This window comes from Festucalex cinctus, chromosome 18 (genome assembly GCF_051991245.1).
Source record: "Festucalex cinctus isolate MCC-2025b chromosome 18, RoL_Fcin_1.0, whole genome shotgun sequence".
Classification (NCBI taxonomy): Eukaryota; Metazoa; Chordata; class Actinopteri; order Syngnathiformes; family Syngnathidae; genus Festucalex; species Festucalex cinctus.
The window spans coordinates 11,895,052-11,910,811 of NC_135428.1; the positions used below are offsets into that span (position 1 = coordinate 11,895,052).

Below are 15,760 nucleotides of genomic sequence, written 5' to 3' on the forward strand. Positions count from 1 at the left end.
CAGTCGCTTCCTCTCCCTGACCGAGGAACTGCCATTTTGTTTTGTTCTGTCAGATTTCAGCACAGAGAAGGAACCTGAAGAACTATCAATACATCCTCCTTAACATGGTAAACACTTTTATATACGTTAGATCCAAATACTATTTTATAGTTTATACTATGTATGGGAACATTCTATTTGTCTTTATATGGTTCTTCTGGTTCTACACTTCTAGATTCTTTCTGCTAGAATTTTCGACACTTCTTACTTCTAGATTTTGTTGCTAGAGTTTGGATTTGTAGATACAATACTGCTAAGATTCTACAAGTATACCTTTCGATCGAATTCTTTGAGGCTCTATTTGTCTGGATTCAGTATTTCTACATTTTCTGATTTATTTAGTTTGACATACTATACTTGAAGATTTTATGCTTCAAGATTCTGTACTATCAGATTCTATTTTTCGAGACTCCTTACTAGGAGATTTTGTTCCTTTTAGAGTTTGTATTCGTAGATACAATGCGGCTAGATTCTAACCCTATAGATTGTGTACTTCGAGGTTCTATGTATCTAGATTCTGTATTTCTATTTATTAACTTAACGAACATAACTAATTTACTAATTTATTTCCAGTAGTTTGACATTCTATACTTATGGATTCTATGCTTCTAGATTCTGTACATTTAGATTGCTTCTAAATTTAGTTTCTTTAGAATTTGTCTTTATAGATACATTACTGCTAGATTCTTTACCTATAGAATGTTTATTTCTAGGTTCTGTTTCTTGATTCTATGTATATTCTATGATTCTACTTCTGATTTATTTAGTTCGGCATTCTGTAATTATATGCTTCAAGATTGTGTACTAGCAGATGCCATACTATTAGATTCTGTACTTCAGGATTATTTGAATTTGCTTCTAGATTTTTATTTTGAAATACTATGTTTCTCAGTTTTTCATATTGTCTAGTTCTACCTTTGATACTGGATTCTCTACTTGTAGATTTAGTGCTTGGAGATTTTATGCTTCTAGATTTTGTACTTGAAGATTCAGTACTGCTAAATTATGTATTTCAAGTTTCTATTTTTAGGGAATTTTGATTTCTAAATTATTATTTTCAAATATGGTCTACTTCTAGATTATATGGTCTTGCATAGGAGAGTCAATGCTGCTAGATTTTATTTGTCTAAATTCAGTATTGCTAGTTTCTATATTTCTAACAATCTAGAAGTATCTGTAATTTTAGATTGTATATTTTATACTTCTAAGTTTTAAAGTTCGCCATTCTATACTTTTGGATTCTGTACATCTAGATTCTGTGTTTATGTTTCTAGACTTTTATGTATCTTATACAAAGTATATTTCTAGAATATATCAATCTAGATTCTGAACCTGTGTGTTTGTGTGAGGGCTTTGTGGAGCTGAACCTGACGGAGTTCCGCGCGCTGTCCCCCAACGTGACGGGTTTCCAGCTGGTTAACTGGTCCGACGCGTCCGTGCTGAAGGTCCAGCAGGACTGGATCAACTTTGACCACAAAGACGGCAAGGCTGCGCGGCGCGCCCTGCGGGTACGAGCCGGCGCCTGCGCCACTTCCGGTTTTGCTCGCCGCGCCCTTGACGGCGGCCATCTGCTCTCATCCGTCAGTACGCAGGCGCGCTGACCTACGACGGCGTCAGCGTGGTGTCGGCGGCGTTTCAGAACCTCCGGCGCCAGCGCATCGACGTCTCTCGCCGCGGGAACGCCGGAGAGTGTCTGGGGAACCCCCCCGCGCCCTGGGGGCAGGGCATCGACATACAGAGGGCACTGCAGCAGGTCACGCACACACATGTATAAACATGCATGTATATGAACTAGGGATGTAACGATATCTAAACATCACGATACGATATTATCACAATATGAAGGTCACGATACGATAATTATCACGATATTGTGGGGGCGTTGGTGGTACTTAAAAAAGGTCACAATATTGTAAAAAATAGAGAGCTCATACTAAAAAAAAAGCACAATATTGTGCTTTTGTGCATAACAGCAATGCATATAAACCACCTACAATCTCTAATAACAATATTGAGGCACTTACTTGCTCATGCAAGCACACATTGATCGCTTCACAAGCAAATTAGATTCCACTTCATCTGACACTTAGCATAGATTTTAAACATAGAAGGCCAAAACATCCCTAATGAAAATTATATTGCACTAATAAACTAGCCACTAGAGGGTGCTAGAACTGCACAAATAGTAATCATCCTGACTTTTTTTTAACAAATGTGTTCCTTTTAAATATTGTGAACATGACGACGACGATATTGTGGCAGTTTTAATATCACGATATTGCCCTTATCGTGACATCCCTAATATGCACATACACACACACTAATCCTTTGTGTGTGGGTGTGCAGGTGCGCCTAGATGGTCTGACAGGCCGTATTCAGTTTGATGAGCGAGGACATCGCACCAACTTTACACTCACAGTAATGGAACTGAGCCGCACTGGACCCAGGAAGGTGTGTGCGTGTGTGTGATGATTTGTTAATGTGTGTGATCGTGTATGTGCCGTTGCTCATGTGGGCTCACACACGTGTCTCTGCGTGTTTGCTTGCATATGTGCGTGTTTGTGGATGTGTGCGTGTGCGGCATCCAGGTGGGCGTGTGGAGCGAGCAGAGGGGCTACATAAACACGGCCCGCTACAGGCCCACCCAGGAGGAGTTTTACGGGCTGCAGAACCGCACTTACATCGTCACCACCATCCTGGTGAGACCACGCCCCACTCCCCTCCCTCCCTGAACAATCCAGTCCCACCCTCTTCTGCAATGTCTCCTCATGAAGCACTTTTTTTTGCAGCCTGATTCTTAGCAGTGTGTCATAATGGAGCATTTTATGGCAATCGGCTCCTAGATAGCAGTGTTTCTGAATGGAGCACTTTTTGGCAGCACTCCTTGTGTAGCTCTGTATACTAATGGAACAATTTTTGGCAACTTGCTTCTTCAGTTACTGTATAGCCTATTGAGCACTTTTTGGCAGTTGGCTCTTTGGGTAGCAGTGTGTCCTAAGAGCATTTTCTGGCAGTCTGCTCCGAGGTAGCAGTGTTGCTGAATGGGGCACTTTTTGGCAACACTCCTTGGGTACCTGTGTATACCAATGGAACAATTTTTGGCAACTTGCTTCTTCAGTTGATGTATAGCATAATGAAGCACTTTATGGCAGCTCTGCCATTGGGTAAATGTGTGTTCCAATGGAGCACTTTTTGGCAGCCTTTTCCTTGAGAAGTTGTGGGTCCCACTTTTTAACATCTTTGTTAAAAAGACTGGGCAAAGTGCAGTGCCATTTTTTTGTCGGCAGAGGCGAGTGAACCAGATGAGGTCACGTGTCAAAGGGGGCGGGTCTTGTCCTTCCAGGAAGCGCCCTATATGATGCTGAAAAAGAACCACGAGCAGCTGGTGGGAAACGACAAGTACGAAGGTTACTGCGCCGAGCTGGCCGCTGAGATCGCCAAGCACGTGGGCTTCGCCTACCGGCTGGAGCTGGTGGGCGACGGCAAGTACGGCGCCCGGGACCCCATCAGCAAAATGTGGAACGGCATGGTGGGAGAGCTGGTCTACGGGGTGAGTTAGGAGATGCCAATTTGTGAATGTGAATCAAAAACAGTCAACGGTGGCTGTTAATTATGGCGGGATAGTGAAATATTCTTCTTCACTGGTGAAAATCTTCTTTGCTCTTGTCTTTATGATGTATTATGCTGCCCCCGGTGGCCAAGTTGCACACACAAAGGGTGTGGCAAGTAATAAATCACGATGGAGTGTTTTATTGTTTACATTTGATTTCATATTGTTAATTCATTCCATATATTAAATTATCTTTCCTTTATGTTAAGGAAAATAGTCACACTATAATATTCTGTTACATAATAACATAACATGATGTGCATGATGTAATGCTGTTATCTGGTGTGCTCGCCTTGACCACCAGGGGCAGTACTGTGTCATGCAAACACAAATGAAGAAGAATAGATGACGACTTCTACTTGCTGCTGTACTTTTTTGGTCATTCATATATAGGATAACAAACATGTGCCTGTGAATATTTTTATAATATCTATCTACATGTTTTGTTGAACTTTTTGTGTTCAAATAGCCATTATTTAATAGTTGTTAAACCACAAATATAGATGCTAAATGTTAGCACGTCATCGACATTGGCAAATTTGTGTTAGCATTAAGTTAGCACGCGGTTTTTAAGCTTCACGGGCACGCTAATCAGTCATCGTGTCTTGGCGCAGAAGGCGGACGTGGCGGTGGCGCCGCTGACCATCACGCTGGTGCGCGAGCAGGTGATCGACTTCACCAAACCTTTCATGTCGCTCGGCATCTCCATCATGATCAAGAAGCCCACCAAGTCCAAACCCGGCGTCTTCTCCTTCCTGGATCCGCTGGCTTACGAGATCTGGATGTGCATCGTCTTCGCCTACATCGGCGTCAGCGTGGTGCTCTTCCTGGTGAGGCCCCGCCTACTTGCGCCGGCTGGCCAAGTAGAGACGCTTTGATGCGATTGGTTGTCAACATGGCAGGTGAGCCGCTTCAGTCCTTACGAGTGGAAAAAAAACGAGGAGGAGGAGGAAGATGAGGAGGAAGCTCCGCCCACCTCTTCCAAACATGCTGCAGGTACGAAGACATCGTCTTCATCGTCCTTATTGTCATTATTATCATCATCGTCGTCCTTGTTTTTATTTGTTATTATCAACATCGTCGCCATCGCCGTGATAGTCATCTTAATCATTTTTCATCATATTGTCATTATTATAAACTTCATCATCATCATCATCATCATCATCATCATCATAACTTTATTCATCATTAACTCATTCACTCCCAGCCATTTTCACTGAAGCAACCCTCTTTCATCAGGAAAAAAAGTACGTCTATCTGTTTTCCGTTTTTTGCAGCAATTTGCATTAGAATATAGCTAAGTTTCATCATTATTCACAAATCTGTTTAAAACTGTGGGGAAAACAGCTTGTTACAACATGGCCCTGGTTGATCTCATAATCTGCTGCCACCTGCTGGCCATTTTTTGTAATAACTACCATTGCGTCAACCGTTCTCTTCAGTTCAGAGGGTGCATCAAAGCCTTCTGTATGCTCTAGCATAAAAAACAAAAAAACGTGTAAATATGTCTTTGGGACATTGGTGATATTACAATAGAACATATTTATATGTTTTTGGGAGCAAATGAGTTGTTGTCAACATCATCTTCATCATTACCATCATCATCATCATCTTCACCAACAATCTTATTCTTTATTGCCATCATCACCATCATCATCAAAATTGTCATCTTCATCATTATCATCATCACCATACTCATACTCTTCATCATCCTTACTATCCTTATCATCATCGTCATCATTGCCATCCCATCATTATAGTCATTGACATTATCATCTTCACCATTGCTATTGTTATCATCACCATAATCATCATCATCATCATAATCATTGTCAGCATCATCAATGTCATACTCTTCATCATCCTTACCACCATCATCCTCATCCTCATCATCTCTATAGTCATCATGGTCATGACCGCCAGCGTGTGGCGTGTTTGGTTTGATGTCCGCCGCCGCCGTGTGACGCGAGCCGGCTGTCGGTGTCCACTTCCCGCCAGGACGTCAACTTCCCGCGCTGCTGCACAACCAGCAGCCTCCCAAAGACAAAGACAAAGAGAGTCCGGAACACACCAACGACTTTGGCATCTTCAACTCTCTGTGGTTCTCCTTGGGAGCCTTCATGCAACAAGGATGCGACATCTCGCCCAGGTCCGACGCCGCGCCACGCCGCGCCGTCACCTGCCGTCAACGTGACGTGACACGTTTGCTCGGCGCAGGTCCCTGTCGGGCCGCATCGTGGGCGGCGTCTGGTGGTTCTTCACGCTGATCATCATCTCGTCCTACACGGCCAACCTGGCCGCCTTCCTGACGGTGGAGCGTATGGTGTCGCCCATCGAGAGCGCAGAGGACCTCGCCAAGCAGAGCGAGATCACCTACGGCACGCTGGATGGCGGCTCCACCAAAGAGTTCTTCAGGGTCAGAAGCGCTTCCTTCTCTTCTTCTTTTTGTTTTTCATCTTCATCTTGTTTTTTCAACTTGCGATGTTGACTATTTTTTTGTGCGTTTTCTTCCGCCAGAGGTCCAAGATCGCCGTGTTCGAGAAGATGTGGTCGTACATGCGCGGCGCCGACCCGTCCGTCTTCGTCAAGAACACGGACGAGGGCGTGAGCCGCGTGCGCAAGTCCAAGGGCAAGTACGCCTACCTGCTGGAGTCGTCCATGAACGAGTACATTGAGCAGCGCGCGCCCTGCGACACCATCAAAGTGGGCGGCAACCTCGACTCCAAAGGCTACGGCGTGGCCACGCCCAAAGGATCACCCCTCAGGTAACTTGCCTTGCATCCCTTAGCCTCCTTAGCTTCTTTTAGTCTTGTTCACGTCGTTAGCATCTTTTGTCTCAGTGGCATTGTTAGCTTTAACTTTCTTAGCTTCACAGTTTTTAGCCTTGTTTGTCTCATTAGCATTGTTAGCCTTGTTAAACCCGTAAACATCTCTGGCCTCGTTAGCTCCTTTGCGTCAATAATCTCATTAAACTCATTAGCATCGTTAGCTTGTTTACCTTTAACTTGTCTAGCCTTGTTAGCCTGTGAGCATCATTAGCATCGTAATCCTCGTTAACCCCATATGCATTTTTAGCCTCATTAGATTTGTTAGCTTCGTTAGCCACTAACAAGATGTGGTCAAACAAGTGAGTGCTCATTGCTGTGGTGAGCAATATGTTAACAAGTTCGATTTTGTTTAGCCCCACACACCAAAATGCACGTTATTACATATGTTATTAAATGTGTATTATGTCTTATGTCTTATTGCGTGTTATGATGTCCTGTTATTGATGATGTCATGTTACTGTATACAAATACTCTGATGGGATACTACATTTATTAGGTTTTATATTAATGTGTTATTAGCGTGTTATTACATGCTATTATGCATATTACTACAACATTATTATTATGACATGTTCCAACTTCCTACGACGTGATAGTACCAACTGTTGTGTATTATCGTGGCATTAATACGTTATTACGCATTAATATGTGTTATTACATGTTAGTTGTGAAACCACTGTGCATGTTTTTATGTATAATCACGTTTTTTGTGTGCATGTGTGTTTGTAAGTGTGTTTTTGTCTCATGTCTGCCTCTCTCTTCTGTCCGTCTGTTTGTCTTTCTGTCTGTCTGTCTGTCTGATGTCCATGACTCCGCCCACCCCAGCGCGTTCGTCTGCTCATCTGCGTGTCAGCCAATCACAGCTGCTGACAGCTGACGCCTTTTAACGCTTTGGTCAGTGACACCGCTTGGTTCAGCGACGTGCTGGCTTAGCGATACGCTAGTAGCACATGTCCCAGCAATACGTGACATCAACCGCATGTTGCCTAGCAACTATCACTCACGGCATCCCAAAATAAGACTCTTAGGAAGAAAAAACAAAACAAAACGCTTTTATTTTGGAGTTGGTTTCGATCTTTCTTGTTCTTCTTCTTCTAAAGCCAGCATGTGATTGTTCACTTCGCTCATTTGTGCTTTTGTCCACATGACGCACGACTCAGCACTTTTACTACAACAACGGGGAGGACAATTTGGGTTCCAGTTGCTTAGCAACATGTCTTCGCGCGTGTGCACAACACACGCACACACGCACACAAAAGCCATTTAGATTGTAAACGTTTTGTATGTGTGTATTTTTGTGTGCGTGTATTTCGTGTGTATGCGTGTACGTGTGTGTTTTGTGTATATGTTTTCGTGTGTATACTTTTGGGGCTTGTTTTGTATGTGTAGGCTATGTATTTTTTTTTTAGTTTGGTTTTTGAGCGTGTGTGTGTATGTGAGGACACTAGCAAACGTCGGAGCGAGAGAAAGTACAAACCCCGCCCACTCTTGAATCACTTCCTGTTTGTTGACGTGTTTGTTGTTTGTGTTGAAATGACATCAGGTGTTTGCGTGTCCGTTTGCCGTTTAAAGCGTAGCAATCGCAAGGAACGCCGGCAATTGCGGCAGGTCTGTGCCGGGTGTCGGGCGTGTGTTGTTGTGGCTAACATAAGATAACAAACCGGTGTCGGGCGGTGGTCTGGCGGCTGTTGATGTTATGTTATGTTGCATGTTAGAATTCCGGTGAACCTGGCCGTGCTCAAGCTCAATGAGCAGGCCGTGTTAGACAAGTTGAAGAACAAGTGGTGGTACGACAAAGGTCAATGTGGACACAAGGACGCCGGGAGGAAGGTCAGTTAGAGGTCGCTTGGACACTCCCACCACAACCCCCCACCCCACCCCTTTGCTAGCTCCTGCGACAAACCCCATCCTCCTCATTTCCTTCTCCTTCTTGCTTGCCTATTTTTTCACGTTTTTAGGGTCTTGATTTTTCTTGTATTTTCTGCATAATTTGTTGTTTTTTTTGTCCTTTTTTGTTGATTTTTGTTCCTTTTTTGCGGTTATGGTTTAATTTTTTTTTCTTTTTGTTTTCGTTTATTTTTTTCCATGATTATTTCTGTTTTATTTTTTTGTATTTTTTTCTGTTTTTGTCAGTTTTTTTTTTTCTAATGATTTTCCATTTTGATTTTTGTCTTTTTTGTTCTATTTGTTTTCTTGTCTTTTTTGTTATTTGTATGCAGTATTTATTTTTTCCGAGGAGCATGAGTCCAGCATGAGTCCAGCAACCTGCAGAGCCCCGCCCACAATGAAATGTAACCTTTGACATCCCCTTGTGGACCCACCCACTTCTTGAACCATTCCGTTTCGATGTCAAAGGTCACGTTTTTGCGACACCAAACAACAATGCTTCTGTCTCCAATCTGTCACAAATTCCAAGTAACTTTCCTGTGAATTTGCCTCTAACTTCCTGTTTACTTTGTCTTAACTTCCTTTCAATTTCTCATGATCTTTCTTGAGCTTCTTGATCATTACCCATTTCTGCCAAACGCTTCTGAATGTTCAGTAAGTGTTCTTGTTGTTCTTATTGATCAATACGCATTTACGACGTAAGCTCGGCTAAAACTTACTGGAATGTCTCACATTGATGTGAGACAATTTGTTTGCAATTTGTTTTGAAAGAAGACTTCCTTTTGAGCTCTGGCGTCGCATGTTAACTTATGTGACTGACAAGTCAGTCAACGTGACACTTTGGAGAGAAAAGTATCGTGAACTCACAGGCCCCGACCTCTCTGGCAGCTGCATGCAAATGAGGCCATGTAACGTCACAAACACTGTTAACACTTTTGAAACATTTCTGTTTTTTAAGAAACTTGAAGGAAACTCATCAATTTTTTAAAACCCGTAGGCAGTATCTTATTTTGAAATGGCTTGGTCAGAACCATCATAAAGCCCAAAACGAGTCACAATACTGCCTACGGGCTACGGAACGTTTACATTTTTAAAAATCACATTTTTAAGTGTTTACAGGAATATGTATTATTAACTTTTTTTTGTTTTTTGTTTTTTAAACGAATGTGTGTGTGTTTGTTTTTTCAAAGGGTTTTAGGAAATTTGATTTAAAAAAAAATGGTTTGCTTTCCTATGAAATTTCTTAACAATGTGGCTTTTTTTAAATTAAATTTTTTATTAAAGCATTTTTTAAGTAGTTCTACTTGGTGTTATTTTTATTTTGAAATCTTTTTTTAATGTTTAAAACCTATTTAACTCGAAGAAAATTTTACTTTTTTATTACAATTATTTAAAAAAAGGTTTTGAAGCTTTAATTTTATTTAAATTATCATATAACAAAGAAAAACAATGAGAAGCTTTGAGCGTTTTTTTTTATTTATTTAGTATTTATATTTACATATATTTATATACATATTTTTTTCTATTGATAATACACTTTCTTGAGTAAACCGAAAAAATACTAAAAGATATTTTTTAAATTAGGAAGATTGTATTTATGAAAGTACCGGTACTTTAAAAAAGTAAGCATAATTTTAACAATTTAAAAGGTAGTTTACATTTTTGTTCTTCGCTTATATTTTAAAGGTATTTTAAATGTTTTGAATTTATTTTTCAAGAAATATTTAGTTTTTATAAATGTTTTCACAAGTAAATTTATGTTTTCTCAACTAAAAATACGTTTTATTGACTTAATTGTTATTTATTTTTTTTATTTTTTTTAAGGACCTTAGCATTTCTTCAAGAAACGGAAGTTTTCTCATAAGCTTTGAGTGTTTATTCTTTAAAGAGATATGTTTTCATTTTTAATTCTTTCAGTTTTAAAGACTCTTTTAAAAGAAACTTTTGCAAAATGGATTTTTCTTTTTATTTGTTATTCTTTCTTTAATAAAGTCACTTTTTCCAATTTTTCCCCCCCCATCTCCTCCTGTTGGACACGCCCCCTCCCTGTTCGTGTTACGACACTACACTTCCCATCAGCCTTTGCTGCATGAACGCAGCGACCCAGACAACTAGTTGGATTCTACTTGTGGAGTCCAATATCATGATGGGAATTGTAGTTCTTTGTAGTCCACGTTCATCTTGCGCCGTTCGAAAGCGCAAAAGAAAACAAAACGCGTGAAAGCTGCGTGGCGGCGGATGTACAGGATTGACTGTCATTTTTTGACCCCGCCCCAATCCATGCGCTCTGACAGGACAAGACGAGTGCTTTGAGCTTGAGCAACGTGGCGGGAATCTTCTACATCCTGATTGGCGGCCTGGGCGTGGCCATGATGGTGGCGCTGCTGGACTTCTGCTACAAGTCGCGGCTGGAGTCGCGCAGAATGAAGGTGAGCAAGATGGCGACCACGAACGAAACCAGAGTCCAGAATAGGAAATGTGAGGAGCAAATGGAGGAAATTGGGACTTGTTTGCGCCAATTTGCTTGATGGCTGACTGTGGAGGAGGCCAGAATAACTACAATAACACATCATTAGTTGCACACTCTCTCGTTTGAGTATTTTGCGTGAAAGTACTTTAGTAGCGCTTGTGAGAGTGTTTAGTATCGTGAGACATGCCCCAACATGTGCCTGACATCCTTCTCTCTGATTGGACGCGCCATCACAGGAGCTGATCGACGCCGCCATGCTGAGCAGCAGCCTGGGTGGAGCCCTGGGCTTGGCAGGGGGCGGGGCCCTGGGCCTGGCAGGGGGCGGGGCCCTGGGCCTGGCAGGGGGCGGGGCCCTGGGCCTGGCAGGCGAGACCAGCGGTGCGGTAGCGCAGGAGCTAGCCCGGGCCAGCGCGCCCGGCTTGGTGTGCGTCAGCAAAGCTGCTGGACTGGGGTTGCCCTCTGACCTCATGTGACCGCACCTCATCCAAGCGGTGCGCCCGTCGATCGGCCGCTGGGTGCCCAGATGAACTGAGTGCATCTGAACGCATCGGGTGGCTGAAGCCCAGCAACACAAAACTTCTTCTACTACTACTTTTACTACTTTCTTCTTTCTGAGCCTGCCCTGTTGTTTGGAAGCTAATTAGCAATATTGACTCATGTACCATCACTTTGTTCACTTGCTTGTTGAACACAAATAAACAAATACAAAATGGAGTCCTATACGATGCTGATGATGAGAATGATGGTGGTCTTGATTATGATGAAGATGATGATAAAGAACATGAAGATCGTGATGAAGATGACAATGATTATGAGATGATGATGATGTCGATTATGATGAAGATGATGACAAAGATGATTATGATGATGATAATGATGAAGATGATGATGATGATGATAGTGAAGATGCTGAAGATGGTGATGAAGATGACGATAATGATTATGACGTTCACGATGATTATGATGAATATGATAATTATGAGGATTTTTAGGATGAATATGACAATTGTGATGATTATACAGGTGAGAGTGGCGATGATTGATGGTGATGATAATTACGATGATGATAATGTGTGATGATTATGATGACGATAGTGATGATGGTGACGAAGATGATTTTGATGACAATCATAATGATTACAGTTATAATTATGATAATTGATGATGATGAAGATTATGACGATGATTCATGTGAGCATGAGGAAGATGATTGACAGTTGTTTTTGTTTGAATAAAAAAATGAAAGTTTATTATCTAATGTTGGCACTCAGCCAGCACAGTGGACTCGTGGTGAGCACGTCTGCCTGGTGATTTGGGCTTCTTTTTTTGTTTTGTTTTTACATGAAATTTATTAATTTCTATTCTAGCTGTCAAAACATGAAAGAGTTGAACTATTACAAAAAAGTTCCAAAGTTTCTTTTTCTTCAAGTGTGCATATGGCTACGTCACCGCCGTGGTAACAGAGCAACATCAGCTGATGATGAAGAGGCCTCGCTCGGCCACTGGGGGGCGCCCCTCTGCCGCCCTGCTGTCGACCAGCCTGCGTTTGTCTTCTTTTTTAGCCCCGCCTCCTCCCGCCGACACCTCCTCCATAAGCTCCTCCCCCCGCTCGGGCCGAGCCGTCCGATGGGTCAGCTGCGGCATCGTGACCTGTCACATCGCAGATGCAGATTATAGCGCTTCGCGGGCGTCCAATCGGCATCCAACGATATTTAGGCGGCGTGACACCTGCGTGTCTTTGAAGAGCTGCAGCATGGCCACGCCTACCACCATAACCAAAAAGGCGCCGACGGCCGAGACGGCGTCCGTGGCGGCCATCTTGTGCCACTCGCCGAAGAGCACCGCGGATGTGACGAGGACGACCGACGTGAAAAGCACGTAGTACACCGGATACACCAGCAGGGGGCCGAACGTGTCCAACGACTTGTTCAGGAAGTGTACCTGCACGCACAGACGCAAATATTAACACACATATGTATGTATTTTGTTTTGGCTTGTTGCCATGAGGGGCAGCGCCAAGCACCTGCACAGTCACGGAGATGACGAGCGTGGCTAGCAGTAGCCAGGTGAGCGGTCCGGACAGCACAGTGACATCACGGTGCGCTGCGGAGAAAAAAAAAAACAGTCGACATGGTGGCGTGCAGGCCTGCACGTGTCTGTGCGCATCTGACCGCTTGGGATGGCGATGGCGAGCCCCTTGACGCTGGACACGGTGAAGGCGCCCAGCAGGGAGCAGACAGCCACGTCGGGCAGCAGGTGGACGCGCGTCACGCCGGGACGCCAGCACGACACACCCACCAGAACCGCACACGCCACCAACACGCACGACATGTACGCCGCGAAACCTGCCGCAGACGCACGGTTACCACGCATGTCATGGTAGATAACGAGCCTGCTAGCTTCATGCTAACATATAATACAAAACGCCATAGACGGGCTAACAGAAATTCGCAATTTCAAACAAGTGGCAACACATACAAACCGAGCCTACATGACAATCACTCACCTGGCTGCAGCATCATGTGGCTCATTTCCTCGAGTGATGTCACTTCCTGTTCCTGAGGGGCGTGGATCACCAGCAAGACGCCTCCAAGCATGCACAGCACGCAGCCCAGCTTGCCCGCGACGTTCAACGCCTCCCCCAGCAAGTAGGATGACAAAACGGCACTGTACACACACACCCGGTCACTGCGTGTTGAGTACTTGTGTGTGCGTGTCTTATGCTACCTGAAGAACACGCTGAGGGCGCCCAGCGGCGTGACCAGCGTGGCTGAAGCGTACATGTAGGCGGCAAAGTTACACGCCTCTCCAGCGCCCACTACAGGAAGACATGCGCAACAACAACAACATTTTCCTGAGCGGCAAGCTAGGCTAACGACAGCTTGTTTACGCTAGGCTAGCGTCGAAGTCAGTCTTACTCGTTAGAAGGCCGCTCCACCACAAGCAGTCCTTCAGGTAGCCGTGACCTCCATCACCTATGCACACGCACACACAAAGTTCACTATCGTGTGTCTGTGTGCCATGTCATTTTCCGACGTACCTGCTCTGGTTTGTCCCCTGCTGGCCAATCGGAGAAGAGCTTTCTTCTTAAGAATGACACTCCCGCCAATCAAGATGGCGGAGAGCAGGGCCAAGGTTAGCCCCACCCACTGGCTGAAGACGGCGGCAGCGGGAACTTCTGGACATAAAAAAAATAACACATCAAAACCAACAACTCTGATGATGACGATGACAACAACACTGCATCACAAAACATGTCGCTATTTTGGTGATGTCATACGACACCATAACAATGAGGGTGTCACATGGCAATGACATCACCATCCTGGTGTCATCATCATCAACGTCCATATGATGATGTCACATGACAACATGATGATTATGATGATGTCATTCCAATCCATATGGTAAATCCCACCACAAGATACAATGTGACCTTTGACCGCACAAAAAGCCACGAGTGTCTTTTCTTTGGACGGACCAGTTTGTCCAGTGGGGTCGAGAATCGTGTTGACACAGTAAACACGGTCTCATGTCGCCTCCTTTCACAAACAACTACCACATTACTCGACATACGTCTGAAAATTAAAGTTTTAAAAAAGAAAATAATCTTTCTTATTGCTCACCTCATCTTAACAAGACAATCTGCAGGCCTTTTAAATTAGGTGAAGCAGACAAGTGTTGTGACGTCATCAGCAGTCAAACAAACACGTGTTATCGTAATAGCTCACGAATATGATTTTGATATTGATGAATTATTGAGAGAAAAAAACACTCACCGCGTCCGCACGAGGCGTTGTGCATGCGCATCTTACCAACCGCAAGAGTCGAAAGCGGACATGCGCACTGAGCGGCTCGTCCGGGCAGGTAAGCACGTTACCACACCCTCCTCCAATGACGACAACGGCCGGTGAGGACTGACTGACGCCATCTGGTGGTTCGCGTTATGGCGTCCGTATTTCTGCTGTTATATGCTCACAAAACATGGACAACACTGGAACTTGTTTACATCATTATTTAGTCACATTAAGTAGTGTGTAGATGTAAAATTGTCAGCATAAGTACATAAAAGCACGTCAATAGAAAAAAAAAAAACGTTTAAAGTTTTTTGTATGTATTGGTATTGTGTACAAACTACAACAGACGACAGTACTTATCTCTCCGAGACGTCATGGGGCTGAAATGTCAGTCCACCTCTGTGAAATGTGTAGTAAGGGTGCCATCTGTTGGCAGTTTAAAAGAACTCCAGCTACTGGTTGAGTGGAGTGAGAAACCCTGGATGCACGTCAGGAAAAAGAAATTGAAATCTTATAATAATTCGCTTTTACTTATTAATACCAAGAATGCAGCAAGACTGGCGTCATTTATTGAAAGACTATACGTGTGCCCATTTATCCTTTATTTGAAAAGGAAATGCACTATGTTCTGTAGTTGTTTGTTTGATTTGTTTGACTCTTTATGTGTATTTTGAAAATGATTGAAATGGGTTTGTACCTATTTTGAATGTATTTGATTTTGAAATAAAGAAGCGGAGAAAAAAATAAGTTTGGTCATTTCCGGCCTGCCATCTTGGGGCGGTCTGAGAACTCCTTCCATTGGCTGAGTCACATGACACTCGAGCCTGTTCGAATGTTCTATCCTATTGGCTGAGTGAAGTCACATGACAGTCGCCTCAAAGCCTCTTCGGTGAAAGAATAAACCGCTTGAATGCTTGTTATGCATTCAAAACGCTTTATTTGTCGACGATTTGATTCTACGAACGTGATATACGATACATATTCATGCTAACATCTATATTACAAGAATGTGAGAAAGAAATACATCGAGACCTCGTGGCGCAACGGTAGCGCGTCTGACTCCAGATCAGAAGGTTGCGTGTTCAAATCACGTCGGGGTCAAGTACTTTTGTGATCATAACACACATTA

At 43.4% G+C, this 15,760-nt stretch overlaps 2 protein-coding genes and 1 non-coding gene across 7 annotated transcripts in view; 2 read left to right on the forward strand and 1 right to left on the reverse strand.

The window, feature by feature from the left end:
- The window catches only part of LOC144006079 (glutamate receptor 1-like), a 17,855-nt gene extending 5,825 nt beyond the window's left edge, over window positions 1-12,030 (forward strand). The window contains exons 6-19 of one of the 4 annotated variants that reach the window (XM_077504744.1): window positions 54-107; window positions 1,389-1,547; window positions 1,625-1,792; window positions 2,386-2,490; window positions 2,628-2,738; window positions 3,383-3,589; window positions 4,264-4,479; window positions 4,552-4,645; window positions 5,648-5,798; window positions 5,867-6,065; window positions 6,167-6,414; window positions 8,193-8,307; window positions 10,659-10,793; window positions 11,071-12,030. In XM_077504744.1, coding sequence (XP_077360870.1) covers window positions 54-107; window positions 1,389-1,547; window positions 1,625-1,792; window positions 2,386-2,490; window positions 2,628-2,738; window positions 3,383-3,589; window positions 4,264-4,479; window positions 4,552-4,645; window positions 5,648-5,798; window positions 5,867-6,065; window positions 6,167-6,414; window positions 8,193-8,307; window positions 10,659-10,793; window positions 11,071-11,307 — 2,199 coding nt within the window. In that variant the 3' untranslated portion in view covers window positions 11,308-12,030. Of the gene's footprint in view, window positions 1-53; window positions 108-1,388; window positions 1,548-1,624; window positions 1,793-2,385; window positions 2,491-2,627; window positions 2,739-3,382; window positions 3,590-4,263; window positions 4,480-4,551; window positions 4,646-5,550; window positions 5,799-5,866; window positions 6,066-6,166; window positions 6,415-8,192; window positions 8,308-10,658; window positions 10,794-11,070 lie in introns of those variants that run through there. The other 3 variants (XR_013279740.1, XR_013279742.1, XR_013279741.1) reach the window with 3 other exon arrangements.
- On the reverse strand, window positions 11,245-15,722 carry LOC144006080 (magnesium transporter NIPA3-like). Of its 2 annotated transcripts, none has more exons than XM_077504745.1 (10): window positions 15,664-15,722; window positions 14,614-15,109; window positions 13,875-14,012; window positions 13,753-13,809; window positions 13,562-13,652; window positions 13,341-13,501; window positions 13,006-13,179; window positions 12,858-12,937; window positions 12,563-12,775; window positions 11,245-12,484 (listed from the first exon to the last, which is right to left on the reverse strand). In XM_077504745.1, the coding sequence occupies exons 2-10, from the start codon at window positions 14,642-14,644 to the stop codon at window positions 12,305-12,307; spliced, it is 1,125 nt and encodes a 374-aa protein (XP_077360871.1). In that variant the 5' UTR covers window positions 14,645-15,109; window positions 15,664-15,722; the 3' UTR covers window positions 11,245-12,304. The 2 variants fall into 2 exon arrangements, with proteins under 2 accessions (XP_077360871.1, XP_077360872.1); XM_077504746.1 differs by lacking the exon at window positions 15,664-15,722 and adding an exon at window positions 15,329-15,409.
- trnaw-cca (transfer RNA tryptophan (anticodon CCA)) lies at window positions 15,661-15,732 on the forward strand. Its single transcript has one exon. It is a non-coding gene; the product is annotated as a tRNA-Trp (tRNA).
- The last annotated feature ends 28 nt before the right edge of the window (window positions 15,733-15,760 follow it).